The 19,763-nt window shown below is 49.9% G+C and overlaps 1 protein-coding gene across 1 annotated transcript; it reads right to left on the bottom strand.

Annotated features, from left to right (window-relative positions):
• Positions 1-13,226: 13,226 nt before the first annotated feature.
• LOC311309706 (uncharacterized protein) lies at positions 13,227-18,957 on the bottom strand (the record flags this gene model as incomplete). Its single annotated transcript, XM_084439030.1, has 3 exons — positions 13,227-13,688; positions 13,958-14,061; positions 18,760-18,957. The coding sequence occupies 3 exons, from the start codon at positions 18,955-18,957 to the stop codon at positions 13,415-13,417; spliced, it is 576 nt and encodes a 191-aa protein (XP_084295156.1). The 3' UTR covers positions 13,227-13,414.
• Between the last annotated feature and the right edge of the window lie 806 nt (positions 18,958-19,763).

Genomic DNA, 19,763 nt, shown 5'->3' with positions numbered 1-19,763 from the left:
GGGCATTCGGGCTGTGCACGTCAATCCGCACCCATGGCCTCTTGATCTGCAGCGATCGCCTGACAGTAGAGGAATAACAATATCCCCCACGCATGAGTCGCGGATTATCCAGACAAGACGACGACAGGAGAGCGTGAGGGTGCCTGTAGCAGGGTGAAGGTGTATGTAGCTGGGTCAGGGTGTATGTAGCAGGTTAAGGGTGTATGTAGCAGGGTGAGGGTGTATGTAGCTGGGTGAGGGTGTATGTAGCTGGGTGAGGGTGTATGTAGCTGGGTGAGGGTGTATGAAGATGGGTGAGGGTGTATGTAGATGGGTGAGGGTGTATGTACCTGGGTGAAGGCAGGCGCGCAGATTGGCTGGGGCAAGGGGGGGCACTGCCCCCCCTGGTGGCCAGATGCGCAAACTGTCTGCAACGCGTCCAAAACATGTCTTCTAGAGACTGGGTTGCGACCGGATCAGAGAAATGCACTGAACGGCTCCTGCTTGCGTGAGAATTGATTGTGCTGATTCCTCATCCAGTTATGGGTGGATGGAAAACTTTCAACTGAATGTTCATATTGTTCTGATAATTGTAGCTATAGCAACATAAGAGTGGCAGCTTTGACAGCCCAAACATGAGCTAATCCCATAGCTGTAGGCCCACCATTGCTAGCCATGAACGAACTGTTGGATACTGCATATCTGTGCAACGTATCCATTGTCCAGTTGTCAAATCGATTATGTACGCACTATTATTCTTTTGGTGATTATTCTTTGATATAAATGCAGATAGGCTACATGTGAAGAGGCAATTGCTGGATTCTAATACGCTGTTTATAATGACACATCCCGACATTGAAGCATGAAAGGCGTAGCATACATTCCGTTTTACTTTTTGGAAGAATTTATTGGAAAATATTGTTTGAAGTAGGTCTAGGCTATATTGAAACGAATTCCAAATTTTTGTGCTAATGGACGGCGCAGCGGAGGCGCAGTTGAACGAAACGTGGATATTGGAAATAATAAGCACTATGTTTTTAAATGTTGTGGGTCAATCATGCAGCTGTAACAGAATATGCGCATTCCAATGTCCGTGCAGGGCACGTCTTTTTACCACTATAATCCCTATTTGATGGGGGGGGGGGGCTGGGACTGACTGCCCCCCCTGATCCAAAAGTCAAACTGCGCGTATGGGTGAAGGTGTATGTAGCAGGATGCGGGTGTATGTAGCAGGTTAAGGGTGTATGTAGCAGGATGAGGGTGTATGTTGCTGGGTGAGGGTGTATGTAGCAGGGTGAGGGTGTATGTAGCAGGTTAAGGGTGTATGTAGCAGGATGAGGGTGTATGTTGCTGGGTGAGGGTGTATGTAGCAGGGTGAGGGTGTACTGTATGTAGCAGGGTGAGAAGAGTTTGTAGAATGGAAGTGAGGGGCATGTTTTTCCCCCCACAACTTATTCTCGTTCTCTCCATTCCCAACAGGAGGTCAAGAACTGAGGATTCTGTGGTGGAAAATGGAGCTTCTTAACTCAGAAAAACAGAATAAATATTTTTGTTGAAATGTTTACTTTTCTCAGTTAAGTGATATGTCATTCATGCAATGGCCTCGGGAGTTTCATCTGTAATAGAGGAAGAATCTCCTAGATCAGAGGAGTTGACATGGAGGAGGTCTGGGTTTAGTACAGCCCACTACTGCCATCTACTGTCCGCTACCGACAGAACTGATACACATGACTTCAAATCAACTGATATTTTTGAAAGTGAAAGTAGTTTTATTTCCTGATAGCTAAATCAAAATCACTCATCAGATATCCAAACCACATGTCACAGTGTAACATTCTCATTAGTTTACAGATAATGCTGATGGAGAGACAGACAGATAGAAAGTCAGACAGATAGACAGACAGACAGAGAGAGAGACAGTCAGACAGACAGACAGGGAGAGAGACAGACAGAAAGACAGGGAGAGAGACAGGCAGACAAGCAGACAGGGAGGGAGATAGACAGGGAGACTGTCAGGCAAATGTGTCTTCAATATCAATATCAATAATCAATATGTTCTATTAATGTCAGGGTTAGGCCTACCCATGATTGGTTAAAAAGGAAAGGTAGTTTTTTAATTTAGCAAAACCATTTATTTTGCCCAAGAAACATATGCTTCATCATCTATTTCTGTAAAGCCCAACGGGGTAACGACATCTGGTTGTAATCAAAAATAATCTGGAAATCATTAATAAATGGTAAATGGACTGCACTTATATAGCGCTTTTCCACCTTATCGGCACTCAATGCGCTTTACAATGGCCTCTCGTTCATCCATTCACACACACATGGCGGTAGCTGCCATGCAAGGCGCTAACCTGCTCATTGGGAGCAATTTGGGGTTAGGTAAGGTCTAGCAACTGAGCTACAGCCGCCCCCAGATCAGATCATCTGGAAATAATCACTCTATTTAAAAGGGAAGTTTAAAAGTGTAGTCAAGAGTAGGCTGAAGCCCAGCGTTCTGGAAGATGGTTAAAGACATGAATGGTGCACTTTTCACTTTGGGAAACACCTACGGCAGAAATAACAATTCCAAAAACAAATATTCCCCACAACACTTTGCTGTGTCCTGCCTGTAGCCTACATGACATTATATACATATCTTCTATAGGCTATTATGCCAGTGATTGGGCTCCCTCCCTAATATTTTTGTGCATGGCTGGAAGCCAGCCCACCTAGTATAGTGTTTGTCGGGTTATCACTCCCTCCCTCCCTTTCTCCCTCCCTCCCTTACTCCAGACAATGTTGGCCTGCATCTCTCTGTTCGCACCACAAGAGGCAGTAGTCCCAACACACCAAAATCAAGAAGGACACCAAAATCAACCCACTGATCTCCACTGCACAAGTAGAATAGTTGTCAGAGCATTGGACTCCCACCCGGGAGACTGGGTTTCAAGACCTGGTGGGGATGACTTCATGGGACTGTACCCCAACCCTCCACATGTTCATCCTTTCACTCCAACCTTTTTGTGCATGTTTGGAAGCCAGCCAGCACACTTAGTATAGCGTTTGTCGGGTTATCACTTCCCTGAGGAATCATCAGTGTAATTGCTTTAGCCACTGACCGCTACCATTAATGTTATGGAAGCTGCTGCTAGTTGTTGTGAGCTCATGAGCTAACTGGCTATCCTGCTCTTATTGTGCTGGATTAGCATTGGAAGCATTGGAACGGATGTGTCCAGGCGCGAAGACCAATCTTAATTTATCAGACATTATTTCATGCGGGGGGCACCGACGGACCGGACCCGGGCGGCAAAGGCTGGCTCTGGGGACATGGAACGTGACCTCGCTGGGGGGGAAGGAGCCGGAGCTTGTGAGGGAGGTGGAGCGATACCAATTACACCTGGTGGGGCTAACCTCCACGCACAGCACCGGCGCCGGAACCAAACTCCTGGATAGGGGTTGGACCCTGTTCTTCTCCGGAGTTGCTCACGGTATGAGGCGTAAGGCAGGTGTGGCTATACTAGCTAGCCCCCAGCTGAGCGCCTCTGTGCTGGAGTTCACCCCAGTGGACGAGAGGGTCGCCTCCCTGCGCCTTAGGACTGTGGGGGGGGGGACTCTGACTGTGGTTTGTGCTTATGCACCGAACAGCAGTTCAGAGTACTCAGCCTTCCTGCAGACCCTGAGTGGAGTCCTTTTGGGGGCTCCTGCAGGGGACTCCAGTGTCCTACTGGGGGACTTCAATGCACACGTAGGCAATGATGGAGAAACTTGGAGGGGCGTGATTGGGAGGCATGGCCACCACGATCTGAAGCCCTCCAACAGACCCAAGCTGAGCAACTGCCGCAGGTATCTGGCCAACAGCAAGCCCAGGACGAGCGACTGAGGGGACTCGCTACTCTGGTCAGCACCCTGTCCGACCAGGTCACCGCGCTCAGTGCCCGCCTGGCTCCGTTCCTGAACCCCACCGCTCCACCAAACCGGGAGCCCCATCTCGCCTCCCCGGCCCCCTACGACGGGACATTCACCCTCTGCCGGGAGTTCCTCATGCAGTGTGAGTACGTGTTTGATCTCCAGCCAAGCATGTACTCCACTGCGTCAGCTCGCATAGCCTACATCGCTAACCTAACCACGGGACGGGCTCGCCGCTGGGTCATGGCGGGTCGCGAAGGCGCAGCTGCCTACATGCAGGACTACACAGCCTTCGTGGCAGAATTCAGGACTGTGTTCGACCACGACGTCCACGGACAGGACGCGGACGCTGCTCTCTCCGCCCTCACCCAGGGTTCCAGCTCAGTAGCGGACTACGCCACGGAGTTCCGCATCCTCGCTGCCCGTTGCTCCTGGAACGAGTCTGCCCTGTACAGCGCCTTCCGACGGGGCCTGGGGGACGCCATGAAGGACAGCCTGGCTGGAGGAGACAGACCAGCGACCCTGAGCCAACTCGTCTCCCTCTCCATAGCCATAGACGAGCGCCACCGGGAACGCAGGCGCGAGCGGGCGCACCAACATCACAGCGCACCCAGACCGTCTCCGCCTCCCTCTGCCGGACTCTCTCGGCCTGCCCCGGCCTCCCTCGCCCCCCCAAACACCGCTGGAGAGGAACCCATGCAACTGGGTTGGACCCGACTGACCCCTGCAGAGCGTGAGCACCGGGAACAGAACGGACTGTGCATATACTGCGCTAGCCCAGCGCACGCCGTCGACTCCTGTTCCTCTGCACCTCCCAGGGCGGCAAAAAGAGTAGGCTCACTCGCCAGGGGGTACCGAGTAAGCCGGCTCATCCATCCCCAATCCCGGACCAGTGCCGCCAGGTTCACTGTCACCCTCGCCTGGCAGGGGCACACGCTCTCCGTCCCTGCTCTCATCGACTCCGGTGCTGACGAGAGCTTCGTGGACGTCCAGTTCGCCCACAAAGCGGCGCTCCCCATCTCCCCTCTGGAGAGGCCCCTCTCGGCCTTCGCTCTGGATGGCCATCCTATGGGTCCCATTACTCACCGGACCCTGCCCCTCACCCTCACAGCCTCGGGAAACCACGTGGAGAACATCCGCCCCTTCGTCATCCACTCTCCCGACGCTCCGTTCATCCTAGGAAGGCCCTGGCTGGAACTCCATACCCCTCATGTCTGCTGGAGCTCGGGGCACATCCTCAGCTGGAGACCCGCCTGCCACGCCCGCTGCCTCCGAGCTGCTCAGACCTCCACTCGGGTTGACCGGCCCCGTCCCGCTCCTCCGGACCTCTCCACGGTCCCTTCGATGTACCACGACCTCGGAGAGGCCTTCAGTAAGGAGCGCGCCCGCACACTCCCCCCTCATCGACCCTACGACTGCGCCATCGAGCTCCACCCTGGCGCCCCTCTCCCAGCCAGTCGTCTCTACAACCTCTCCCTCCCGGAGAAAGCAGCCATGGACACCTACATCTCCGAGTGCTTGGCCGAGGGTCTCATCCGACCATCTCGATCCCAGGTGGCAGCGGGGTTCTTCTTCGTCAAGAAGAAGGGAGGAGATCTGAGGCCGTGCATCGACTACAGGCTGCTCAATAACATCACGGTTAAGAATAAATATCCACTCCCCCTCATGAGCTCCAACTTCGAACCCCTCATCGGTGCCACCATCTTCACCAAGTTGGATCTCAGGAACGCTTATCACCTGGTGCGTATCCGTGAGGGGGACGAATGGAAGACCGCCTTCAAGACCTCCCGTGGCCACTACGAGTACCTCGTCATGCCCTTCGGCCTCACCAACGCCCCCGCCGTCTTCCAGGCGCTGATGAACGACGTGCTCAGGGACATGCTGGACGTCTTTGTGGTCCTTTACCTGGACGACATCCTGGTATTCTCCAGGAGCGCTGAGGAGCACGTCCAGCATGTCCGCATGGTCATCCAGCGTCTCCGGGAGAACCGCCTATATATCAAGGCGGAGAAGTGCACTTTTCACTCCTCGTCAGTGGAGTTCCTGGGGCTCATTGTGGAGGGAGGCCTGACGCGACCCGACCCCCGCAAGATCAAGACCGTGGTCGAATGGCCTCAACCCACGACCCGGAGGCAACTTCAGAGCTTCCTTGGCTTCGCCAACTTTTACCGCCGTTTCATACGGGACTACAGCCGGGTAGCAGCTCCCCTCACCCACCTCACCTCATCCCTGCGTCCGTTCGTCTGGACACCGGCTGCCAGCGCTGCCTCCTCCACGCTCAAGAAGTGCTTCACCACCGCCCCGGTCCTTCTCCATCCTGACCCCTCCAGGCAGTTCGTGGTCGAGGTGGACGCATCGGACACAGGCATCGGTGCTGTTCTGTCCCAGCGGTCAGGGGAGGACCAGAAGTTGCACCCCTGTGCCTTCCTCTCCCGCCGGTTCTCCCCAGCTGAGGTGAATTACGACATCGGGAACAGGGAGTTGTTGGCGGTGGTGGGGGCCTTGGAGGAGTGGCGCCACTGGCTTGAGGGCGCCGAACACACCACCCTCGTCTGGTCAGACCACAAGAACCTGACCTTCATCCGGGCGGCCAAGCGCCTCAACTCCCGCCAGGCGCGGTGGTCCCAGTTCCTCGGGAGGTTTGATTTTACCCTCACCTTCCGGCCCGGCTCCCGCAACGCCAAGGCCGACGCGCTGTCCCGCCTCCACGCGCCCGAGGCGCCCCCCGCGGAGCCTGAGGCCATCCTGCCGGTCTCGCGTGTCATCGGGGTGGTCACCATGAACATCGAGGCAGTGGTGAGGCAGGCCCAACGCGCCCAACCCAGTCCGGCCAACGTTCCTCCTCGCCGGCTCTTCGTGCCTGACTCGGTCCGGTCCCGGGTGCTCCAGTGGGGCCATGCCAGCCGGTTTGCATGCCATCCCGGGGTTCACCGCACCTTCTCCTTCCTGAGCCGACGGTTCTGGTGGCCCTCCATGAGGTCCGACGTCCGGGAGTTTGTGGTCGCCTGTCCCGTCTGCTCCCGCAGCAAGGCGTCCCACCAGCCCCCGGCTGGCCTCCTGCGTCCTCTCCCGGTCCCCAGCCGTCCCTGGTCCCACATCGCCCTGGACTTCATCACCGGTCTTCCCCCCTCCAGGGGCAACACGGTCATCCTCACCGTGGTGGACCGATTCTCCAAGGCGGTCCATCTGGTGGCGCTCCCCAAGCTCCCGTCCTCTGCGGAGACAGCTGAGCTCCTCGTCCAGCATGTCTACCGGCTCCACGGTCTCCCCGGAGACATTGTCTCGGACCGTGGGCCTCAATTCACCTCCCAGGTCTGGAGGGCCTTCTGCAAGGAGATCGGCGCCACCATCAGCCTCTCCTCTGGCTACCACCCGCAGACCAACGGCCAGGCCGAACGGGCCAACCAGAGCCTGGAGTCCGCTCTCCGCTGTGTGTCGGCTCTCCACCCCACCTCCTGAAGCAAGGACCTACCCTGGGTCGAATACTCCCTCAATGCCCTGACCAGCGCTGCCACTGGCAGGTCTCCATTCGAGTCATCCCTCGGGTACCAGCCCCCGCTGTTCTCTCTCCAGGAGTCGGAGGCCTCCGTCCCCTCTGTCCAGGCCCACCTCAGCCGCTGTCGCCGTGTCTGGAGGGAGGTCCGCAGGGCCCTGCTCCGCTCCAACGAGCGCTCCTGCCGCGGGGCCAACCGCCGCCGCACTCCTGCTCCGGCGTATCGGCCCGGTCAACGTGTCTACCTCTCCACTGCTGATCTTCCGCTCCAGGTCCCCTCCAGGAAGCTGGCTCCGCGCTTCGTTGGTCCCTTCGAGATCGACCGTGTCCTGAACCCGGCTGCGGTACGCCTTAAGCTCCCTGCTTCCATGCGGGTACACCCTGTGTTCCACGTGTCCAAGGTCAAGCCTGTCTCCTCGAGTCCCCTCATGCCTTCTGCCCCGGCTCCTCCGCCTCCCCTGATGGTCGACGGGCATCCCCAGTGGACGGTTCGGCGGCTGCTGAAGGTACGCCGCCGGGGTCGGGGTTTCCAATACCTGGCGGATTGGGAGGGGTACGGCCCCGAGGAGTGCAGCTGGATCTCCAGGCAGCTCATTATGGACCCGTCTCTCCTCCGGGACTTCTACCGGGCCCATCCTGACGCCCCCGGTCGGTCGCCAGGTGGCTCCCCTCGGGGGGGGGGTCCTGTTACGGCTCGCATGCCCTCGCCTCCACAACCGCCTCCCTCTCTCCCCTCTGGGCCCGCTGCGCGCTCGGGGCGTCCTACGCGCTCTACCGCACGTCGCATCAGCCCGGGCATACAACGCTCTGACTCTCCGGAGTTTCCCCCCACTGCCGGGCGTTCCCCGTCTCCGGCCAGCTCCGCGGACTCGGCAGTCTCCTCCCTCTCCGGTGACGAAGAGTCGGATCCCGACATGCCCAGCACATCGGCCCGTGCGCAAAGACAAGAACGGCGCGCTCGTCTCCGACGATGACGCGGGCGCGGCTCTACTCACCGGTTTCCAATTATCATCACCACACCTGTCCCTCGTTCTGCAATCACCTTCAACCTCTACAAGAACCTGGTCTACACTCCACTCATCGCCAGATCTTACCATAAACTCTTGTGGTAAAGTATAGCCTAGCCTACAATCTCCTTACCCGTATTTTGTAGTGTTTTTTGTGATTACTCTCACTCACCCTGCCTCCCCTCCTCATCTCTCCAGTTCCTGCCTGACCCACGCCTGTACGATTACCCCGCTCCTGCCTGACCATCGCCTGTACGACAACGCTCCTGCCTGACCATCGCCTGTACGACAACCCCGCTCCTGCCTGAACATCGCCTGTACGACAACCCCGCTCCTGCCTGACCATCGCCTGTACGACAACCCCGCTCCTGCCTGACCATCGCCTGTACGACAACCCCGCTCCTGCCTGACCATCGCCTGTACGACTACCACGCTCCTGCCTGACCATCGGCTGTACGACTACCACATCCCCCTTTGTGATCTTATTAAATCGCCCCTCCGGGCTTTACCGTTCCTTGCCTCCTCCTTTCCTGTTGCGCCTGGGTCCCAAAACCGAACTCTAACAGTTTGTTCACAACCGGCTTGGATTAGACGGTAGGCTAGACAGCCTACTGTATGAAAGAGAAGGCTAGTATAGTGTACTGTATGAAAGAGAAGGCTAGTATAGTATACTGTATGAAAGAGAAGGCTAGTATAGTGTACTGTATGCCCTCTAAAAGTTAGCTGGTTCTTGAAGTTCTCAACGGAGTGTAACGAGTTGACAATTCGGTCTGATTTAGGAAATTGCGTTTGTTCTATTAATACATCCCTGGTTTGTTTGCGCGTGCGTGTGCGCAACAGCTAGCCCCGTAGCTACTTCACTACCTTAGCAAAAGGGTCTATTTTAACAAATGCTGGGTTTTGGCGCTTCCATTCAATAACTGATTTAGACGCGTTCTGTCCGAGTGAAATTATTTTTCCGAGGTAGTCTTCTTCTGTGGTGGTGGCGGTGCTTGAAGCTTCAAAGTGTATTAACACTGTATTCTGTGTATTAACACTTTGTATTCTGTGTATTAACGCACCGAAATGTGAGACCACAGATGTGTAGAGTGATCACAGATGTCGGTGTATTAACATGCGGAAATCAGTGACCACCGGATCTGATCTGGATCTGGTCACTGATGGTCACAGAATTCCGCATAACACCTGGTTGAATCAGGGCGACGCGAAACCTCCGGTTGGAAATCCGTCGGTTGCTCTGGGAAGAGGGGCCAGCAGCTGATGACACAGTGGAAGTCTGAAGTGCTAACAGTAACTATAACAGTACTCCTATATGCTAACATGGATATCTTATCTTATCACTATAGCTTACAATTAGAATCAGAATCAGTTTTTATTATTAAAAAAAATCTTTATTTAGTTTTTATAATTTGCCACCACCACCGCCTCCTCCTCCGAGCCATGGAAGAGGAGAGAGAGAGAAGAGGAAATCTCTCTCTCTCTCCCTGACTCTCTCTCAGTGGTCCAGAGAGAGAGAGAGAGGAGAAGGAGATACCATCTAGACATCTCCACCCCCCCCTCTCTGGCTCACTGAGAGAGAACCAAGATCTCTCTCTGTGAACCTGAAAGGGGGGAGGAGGAGGAGGAGATGTCAAGATGATATCTCCTTCTCCTCTCTCTCTCTCTCTGGCCCACGAGAGAGAGCCAGGGAGAGAGAGGGAGAGGGAGACGCCCCCCTCTCTCTCTCTCTGGCTGCTCTTCCTCTGTCGCTCTCTGGCTTTTATACTCCTCCTGGCCCACGTCACAAGGCCGCTCTGTGACGTCACGGTTTGTAAGGCTCTTTTGACAAAACCACTTTGTGTGCGTCATAGAGTTCTAGAATCACTGTAAATCACTTGATTGGCACTTTCAGACAGGTGTGATGAAGGTGCTTTTGCAAATTAAACCGTGGTCGGAACAACAAGACTGAGCTGGGCAGCCCACCCACGCGTATAGCGGCATATCTCAATAAAGACTTTATTATAAAGACTTTGTTGCCATAAATTAGCTGGCTTATTCTAGCAGCCGATTCTAGCAGCCTAGCAGCGTTCCGTTCATAACAACGCAGGCGCCTTCACGAGTATCCTGGATTTGGCGTTAATATTATAATACTATTCTCTCGTTTAAAATAAAGCAACTGCCAAAAGTTAAAAAGTCTTTATTGAGATGTGCCGCTAGGGCGTAGGTAGGCTCCCCATAGACCTGGTCCAGGTGATATCCTACAGATAACTCCCCATAGACCTGGTCCAGGGCGATATCCTACAGATAACTCCGTTACTCTCAATGCAGTTTACCTGAATGCGCTTCCTCGGCCCGCTCAGAGTCTACAAACAAAACAGTTTCGTTAATCACCAAAGTAAACACATCGTTGGAAAGATGAAAGCCTTTTCTCCGAGGTCTCTACAGTTTGTAGTCCCCCACCTTTCAAATAAAAGGCAAATTTGTACACTTAAATGTCTAATATCCACAGCGCATCGACTGTCTTCTTCTACCGGCGATTCGGCGCTCTCTGCTTTGTTTAGCCTACTCACTGCTGCCGCCCATGTTGGGGATGATGCATTACATTACATTACATTACATTACATTACATTATTTACTTGTTTTATTTACTTGTTTTACATTTTAACATTTGCCATAGTTAATAATTCAGCGTAAATGTTCTCCCGCTAATCAGATACCTCAACGCGAGTCTCTCAACACCATTTAAGATGTAATGCAGGTCTAGGCTCCCCAGAACTCCTGCCCTTTTCTTTATAAAATAATATTCTCTATTCTCTATTCAATAATCTAATTCTGTCAAAATGTTCCAATATACATTTAGGTTGCAAAATTAGGACTTTATTCGTAGGCATATTTTTGTCATTATTTTTATTAGGCCTACACTGCAAATCTTTAGTGTTAATATTAACTGTCAATTAGAAATGACACACAAAACCGACATGCAGGATTGCTCCTCATTATTACAATTCTGTAACTGTATGACTTCAAAATTCATTTTTAAACCTAAGTAATTTACAAATGTTCTGACCCACTAAATGTACATTTCCAATAAAGTCCGGGTGGGACTGTAATGTAACAGCATTGTCACGTTATTTAATCACATCGTAGTTACGGATTTCAGCAGCAGTGAGGGCAACGTTCCCTTACAGTCTCCCTAAGGTCGGTTATTTTGGTTATTCTGCGACTGTAAAGGCACGTGTCCGTTAGGTCCGCTGTTGGTGCCGTCGCCAATGTGTCCCGTCGGCTTTACGTACTGTGTTAGTAGGGAGTCTGTTGGAACGGAAAACCCATACCAGGCTTTCCCTTATTTGAGGCTTAGCGAACTCAGGATTTGCACTGAACCCGCTTTCTGGAATACCCCCCTGCTTTCATGTGACTCCCACCATCACGTGGCTACCAGCGTATTGCTATTGCGACATGAGGTTTTGGCACATCTCTCGAAATACAATAGCCTACACAGCGTATTGCTATTGCTATTTCGACATGAGGTTTTGGCACATCTCTCGAAATACAATACACAGCGTATTGCTATTTCGACATGAGGTTTTGGCACACCTCATGCCAGGGAGGGTTAACAATGGGGAGCAGTTAACAATGGTTAAAGTGTTCTCAGACACAGAGCTAAAAATAGTCTTAACAAACTTGGTCTGAATAGGATTGCGAGGGTGACTTAAGCTGTGTACACCTAGGCCTACGTTACATGTGACAAATAAAGGAATCTTGCATCTTGATTCTAGGGCAATCACATTAGGGGTGTAACAATATATTGTGCCACAATATATCGCCATACAGAAAGGTCACAATACGTATCTTCAAGGTGAAAACAATATTGTGATATGTTTATTGTATATCAGCGAACACTGGCTACACAACGCTGGTAACAAACACGTCTTTTTTCTAGGCCTATCCATGATATTACAACAGTTAAGCTCTAAATTCACAAAGTGTATTGGAGTAGAAATGTGGAGAAATGCACTATTGGTGTGAACAGCAGCACTACTGCAACGCTTCACACCCGTCCTTAGTGTATCGTATTGTTATCGTCAACCCAATATCGTGTATCGTATCGTGATCCCTTGGTTTCAGTAGATACGTTTACAGTACACACCAAGGACTTGGTCAAGCAATAACGAAAGCAACAAACACGAGCAAGCCGTCTAGTCATTGTTGTTGTCATAGTTTTTCAGGATAGAAACTAACCATGTAGTTTCCCAATATGTAGTGAGTTTCAAAATAACAGCTTCCAAGTTCACTTCCAGGGTCTGCCAGCTTGTCCAAACGAGTGTGCTTGCATCAAGCACCATGAATTGTTTGATTACGCATGCAGTAGGCTACTATACTGCAGTTGGGAGACCAAATGAACCCTGTCACATCCCGCAATACAACTCGCAATGAATGTACTGCAACTAATGTTACGATTATTCCTGTAACGTTAGCTGTATCAAAATAGCTAAGGGACGTGAATCATCATTGTCATGTTAGCTAAACCACCGACAGCTACCGTTATGTTACCGTTATGGAAGCTGCTGCTAGTTGTTGCAGTCTTATTGTGTTGAAGCATTGGAACCGTTGTGACCAGATGACAAGACCTGCTAATACCAGTTACAGTGCATCGGGAAAGTATTTATATGCCTTCACTTTTGCCACATTTTGTTATGTTACAGCCGTATTCCAAAATGGATGACATTATTTTTTACCCTCAAAATTCTACACACTACCCCATAATGACAAAGTGAGAAAAGCTTTAGAAATTTTTGCAAATGTATTACTTTAATTTAACTTTTTAAAACTTTTTTCTTGAGTATGATGCTACAAGCTTAGCACACCTATTTTGGGAAGTTTCTCCCATTCTTCTTTGCAGATCCTCTCAAGCTCCATCGGGTTGGATGGGGAGCGTCGCTGCACAGCCAATTGAAGATCTCTCCAGATATGTTCAATCGGGTTCAAGTCTGGGCTCTGGCTGGGCCACTCAAGGACCTTCACAGACTTGTCCCGAAGCCACTTCTTTGTTATCTTGGCTGTGTGCCTAGGGTTGTTGTCCTGTTTGAAGGTGAACCTGGGTGTGGAGGGGTGTGTGGAGACTGTCTCTCAGGACGGTGGAGATGAACCAGCAGTCAGAAGCTTTCAAATACAGAGTCTCTCCCTGCTGCTGTTCTGACAGATCCACAGAGGAGGAGCAGGAGAGCTCCAGCCTGAGCTGCAGAGCCCTGAGCAGCTCTGCTGATAATGCTGCTGCCCCCTGCTGGTCAAGAGAGGCAGCGCAGCAGTGGAGTAACCTCAGCAGCAGCTTCCTGTCAACACTGGTAGACAACAGGAGACAGACAGAGAGGTACCAGGTGCCTTGGTCACAACAGCTTTATGGGTAATACAACACTATACTTCACTAACATTAGCAACATTAAAGCTGCAATAAGTGATTTTATTCACGTCAAAACTAATTCAGACCAACTGATATCAGATGGTTTCATTCACGCAAAATACAGACAAGTATGTGAACAACGCCGCTAGCGACGCAGCCGCTTGTCTACCTGTACGTGTAGTTAAAAAGCAAGTATATTGCGGTCTTTACCTCTTCATAACCAGCCTGTGCAGGATAGGAAGAAGATCTGGGGTGTTCTTCTCTGAGAGCTTGTTCTTCCTGAGGTCCACCTGTGCAGGGTTGTTCTGGGTCGACTACGGCAGGAGGTAGTAGAGGAGAACCTCCCAGTCCAGAGAGCAGGAGGTCAGGTCTACGACAAGCTTCTCCAGGAACGACTGAGTCAACTCCTCGTCCTGAGCTTCAATCACAACTACAGCAAGCTGCTGCACAGCCACGGAACACAGTCTGAGGAAGACAGAAATGACGCAACATATATTTAAAAGAATATAAAGAAAGTATGGGTGACATTTTCAGTGCATTAGGCAAAGAAGAAATAACAGACCTAATATGTGAGAGAGAGAGAGAGAGAGAGAGAGAGAGAGAGAGAGAGAGAGAGAGAGAGAGAGAGAGAGAGAGAGAGAGAGAGAGAGAGCTTGCTGGGTGTGAGAGTGAGGTCCACTCTGGAGGCACAGAAGCTCAGGACGCTCCCCACAGACCAGCAGGATTGTCTGGGTAACTCTCCTCTCAGCACCAGGGTGAAGCCCTAGACCTGGAGGAGAGGGACCAACTGGTGGGCCTCTTCTCTGGATCTCACAGGGACGGACCCACACACACTTTGGAAAAACCCAGCTTCACAGTTGAAATGCATAAGAACATTGGGGACATCATCATTTAGAACCTCAGATGCTCTATGTTCAATCACTAGCCTTACTTAATTTGAATACGTTCATCAGATGCACTCACCTGAGCTTTCAGATCAAGAGCAGGCACTTAAGGGAGCTTCTCACTTCACTCTCTTCACCTGACCAGGCCTTTAGCAATACTGGTTTCTTCTCTGGTTGTAGTTCCAGCACTCCCAGGAGGAGGGAGGCCTTTCTCTCTGAGAGGCCTATGAACCAGACTGCAGGAGCTGCTACCTGGTAAACTGGCTGTAATGCTGGAAGGACACTCCTGCCTGTTTGAATCTCACAGTCCTTCACATTGGAGCACAGGTCCAACAGGAAATCACATTGGTACTGTTACTCCACATCACCATTATCCCAGTCATGGAGGGGGGAAGCTCTGTAACTGAACACTGATGACAGCAGCTTCAGAGCCTTCTCTCCTGTCTGCTCCTCCCACCCACTCTGCTGCTAGAGACAGGAGATCCACCAGGAACATGATCTGCTTTGAGCACTGTCTTGATAGAAACTGTAACAAAAACATACATTAAAGAACAATTTTACTTGTATATTTCACATTTAAACACATTCTAAATCTAGTGGTTATAACACTCCACTGGTTCTGAACAGATGTTACCTAAGAGAGTAGGAGGAAAACAATTGGGTTGCTTGAGTTACATTTGCCTCTTACAATCTGAATGTTCAGAGCCAATCACTTGAGCCGTGTGCTATAGGGAGGAAACTCCTCACTGCACTCTCTTCATCTGACCAGAACCTTTTTGATGTGGTATTAAAGATGTTTTCAAAAGATGTTATCATTGCAGATTTTTTGTGTGCCCTTTCAGTAGTAATTCTGGCTTGGTCTTGCCCCTATCGGTTCAATTCTAACTGATTAACTGTTAAATTTCATCTGAATGAAATACGCAGCCTTGCCGATGGTGTGGTAGCCTACCGCTCCACGTGAATGTTTTTTTTATTTATTTATTTAATGAAAAGAGGCCAGGAAAAGGCTGAAATTGAGCAGCATCTTACTAAGAATGATTTCTTAAGTGTATTTCACTCAGAAAAGTATGGAACGTATGACTTGGAGAATACACAATCCTGAGTTGGTGGGGGACGGGGCAGTCATAATAATTCAGGATTGCTAAGGCTGGAGTAGGAGGAGAGAGGTCGGGGCACGCGTGTGCGAGACGGCTGGTGCTGGTGCTGGTGGACACTCAACGCTGGTTCTGCCAGACATGCGGGCCTCATTACAGAAACCTGCTGTCTGAAAGCCTGTCTTATCTCAGTTTAGGACCACATTTAGGATTTTTGCTATTACAGAAACCTGTTTACAATAACAATGTGCCCAATAGCAATGTTTATCGTTGCTAAGCAACCTCATACCAGCTGATAGTTAAGCACAGGTGCAACAGAAAGCTAGCAGCTAACTTTATTAACTAACACTATAGGATATATAATGTGACATTGTTCTGTTCTTGTGTTTCTTTGATAGAAGAAACAACAACTGACGAGTTGTAATCAGACCAATCGAAAGTCCACTGTGAGCAGTGATGCTTTCACAGATGTACAGATATAAATGATCATCTGAAAACAAAAAAAACGGACTACCAGGCCGTCTGTACACCCCACTAATGTTTGGCGCATTGCATGCAATCCTTCCGCTGCCGCAGGATTCCCACCCTCCCAAAACCTACCTGCAGCTTCGCAGAAGGAGAGGAGGCAATGCCTTAACTTCACCCAACAGTAGCTGTACTCGTGACCTGGTAACCACAAGTACGTTAGCTCAACTCAGCTGTATTTATACCACACATATAGCAACGCAATTATGGGTCACGGTTGGTAGTAATAATTGTCATTTTTACTCATGAATCAAATAAAAGCCATTACATTCTTTTGAAATGCAGCATTGCATAAATAATTGTTTTATCTGAACGAGTGAATTGGATGAATTTGAACTTTCTAATCGGCAAACGAAATGGATGCCGGGTAATTAAACGTCGTCATCATAATCATAATCATAATCATAACTTATTAACGATGCTGATTTTTCGTAGGCTTGATCTTAATCAATGGCAACAGACAGGTGGCCACTTTATATTGAACACCTGTCTAAAACGTTACACTAGCTAGCTAGATAACCATCAACAAACACCAACACTTGACAGCGTTAAGAAGTTATCTGACAGTGTCAGTCAAACGTTAGATGGCTAGCTAGCTAAAGCTAACATGCCCATGGCTACCTAACATTACATAAAACACGTGCTAGCTAGTTGGCGTAACGTTAACAATATCTCGTATTTATGTATTTGCGGTGCTAAAGAAAAGATTTAGCTATAAATCGTCCGACATGTAGGCCCACATGATTGGTATGGAGTGATTGCCGGGGCGGCACATAGGGCCTAGCTCGGGAGGTAGAGCGGCCTGTTGGGGATCGCAAAGTCCCCGGTTCGCTCGGAAGTGTCCTTGAGCAAGACACTGAACCCCAAAGTCGCTTACGTGCATTATACCTGCCTTGTACTGTCGCCTCACAGCAGGTCTCCGGGCCTTTCTCTTTGGACTTTGCATGTTCTTCTGACAAGAACAGATGCTCTTCACTCCGTCCGGTCCCTGACCAGGACTTGGCCCCCGGGCGCCATGAACGATGGCTGCCCCTGGGGGATGGGATAAACACTTCTTCTCGCAAGCCATCCGACACCTGAATGACTCAATCTAGAGCATCCAGTGTACATAACATAACCACAAATGCAAACGTCAATCCCTCGGGATTATTTATTATAGCTGTAGCATGTACATAACACGCCCATGCCCTCCGTGGCAGAGGTACAGGGAGAACATACGCGGACGTCGCGGGAATGAACGAAGAGGCGCGAAGGGGTTCGCATGGTTATCGGTAGGCTACGTTCAAGCACTGAGCGCAGATCTCGGCGTCTCCCCGTAACGGGGCCGGCTGCGGCTGATAGAAGTGGCTGATTTCCGATGGAAAACAGAGGAGCTCGGGGCGCGGCTTGGGGCGAAACTCCAACACAGATCATATAAAAGAGAAGAAACAGTAAAAACATTAAAAGGGAGTATAAAATATACACATTTTAGTTAAAACAGGTAAAACTACATGATAAAAGCGAGATTGAAAAGGTAGGCTATGTCTTAAGATCTCGGTTAAAAGTTCCCACAGTTTCAGCCATTCTTATGCCTTAAATTCTGGGAGGGTATTCCAGGGCCTGGGGGCATAAAAACTGAAGGCAGCCTCCCCATGTCTTGGTCCTGGCTCCAGGAACCGTTAAAAGTTCAGTGCCAGAGGATCTCAGGGACCTACTGTATGCCGTACAAGCATGCATTCAGGTGCATGCCTATGGAGAGCATTAAAATAGCCTAATCTTAAAATCTATTCTAAAACAAACCTCAGCCAGTGTAGCGATTGTAAGACTGGCGTGATGTGTGCCCTCCTAGTCTTAGTGAGGACACGTGCTGTAGCATTTTGTATCGTTTGGTGTTGACTGATAGCTTTGTTTGGTAGACCAGATAGGAGAGCGTTACAGTAATCCAAACTTATACTGATAAAAGTATGCATTAGTCTTTCAGTGTCAGCTTGGGAGAGAAAAGGTTTGACATTAGCAATGTTTCTCAGGTGATAAAAAGATGTCCTTGTCACATTCTTAATATGGGCCTCAAAATTAAGATCAGAATCAAACATGACACCAAGGTTACTGACTTGGCATTTGGTGTTCAGTGTCAGTATTTTTAAGCGCCCAGATAGTCTTTCAAGTAGCCTTTCAACTTTACATCACCAATGGTCAACACATCTGTTTTGTTGTGGTTTAACTGAAGGCAATTCTGTGACATCCATGCATTTATATCAGCAATGCATTCTACCAAGTGGTCAACTGAGCTGTAGTCATCGGGCGTCACATAAATATAGAGCTGGGTGTCATCTGCATGGTAGCTAATATTGTGCCTCCTAATGATGTCACGTAGGGGAGCATACTGTGTACAGACTGAAGAGTAAGAGCCCTAGAATTTATCCTTGTGGGAGCCCACATGTCACTGACATGTCTTTCGAACTGTGATCCCCAAGGGCGACAAAAAAGTCTCGGCCAATTAGGTAGGTCCTGAACCAATCAAGGACTGGACCGGAGAGGCCGACCAGTTCTCAAGTCTTCCAATAAGGATGTCATGATCAACATTGTCAAAATCTGCGCTCAGGCCCAGAAGGACAAGGACAGAGAGCTTTTTGTCATCAGCGTTGATTCTGAGGTCGTTTACAACCTTGACCTGTGCTATGATGAGGCCGAAAACCAGACTGAAAAGTACCAAGGATCCAATTTGCATCTAATAAGTCATTTAACTGTTTGAATTATTTTTTTCTCTAGAATTTTACCTAAGAATGTGAGGTTGGATATCGGTCTAAAATTACTGAGGACTGATGAGTCGAGGTTATTTTTCTTCAAAAGGGGTTTTACTAGGGCAGTTTTAAGAGCCGATGGGAAAAAGCCTGTACTGAGGGAGCAGTTAACAATGGTTAAAGTGTTCTCAGACACAGAGCTCAAAATAGTCTTAACAAACTTGGTCTGAATAGGATTGAGAGGGCATGTAGGTGACTTAAGCTGTGACACCACTTTGCTCTGTATCTCTGTGTCAACCGCTGCAAACAAGCTCATACCACTGCTCCGTGGAGGAGAAGGGGGGTCAGCAAGCAGAATATTTGGTCTTGCCTGGGTGATATTCATCCTAATGTCGGTTATCTTATCTCTAAAATATGCTACGAATTCCTCAAACTTGGAAGTAGAGAGCATGTTGACAGGTGTGTAGGGTGCGGGACTTGTCACGCGGTCAATTGTTGAGAAAAACACCCTGTAATTCTTATGATTTCTGGAGATCAATTTCAAGAAGTGATCTCCCCTAGTATTCTATAATACCTTATTAAAGGCATAGAGATGTTCTTTGAGAATGTCATGGTAAACCTGCAGCTTTGTCTTCCTTCCTGTGCTCTCAGCTCTTCTGCATGTTCTCTTAAGTTGATTGATCTCCTCATTCCTCCATGGAGCTTTCTGTTTGGCCGCAACCTTTTTCAGTTTCAAAGGTGCTACAGAGTCAATGGCAGCATTCAATTTGGTATGAAAAGTGGCCACTAGATT

Source organism: Borostomias antarcticus (assembly GCF_949987555.1).
Source record: "Borostomias antarcticus genome assembly, chromosome: 5".
NCBI lineage: Eukaryota > Metazoa > Chordata > Actinopteri > Stomiiformes > Stomiidae > Borostomias > Borostomias antarcticus.
Note: the sequence above shows the minus strand (reverse complement) of the source record. Positions and strands in the feature narration are given on the sequence as shown.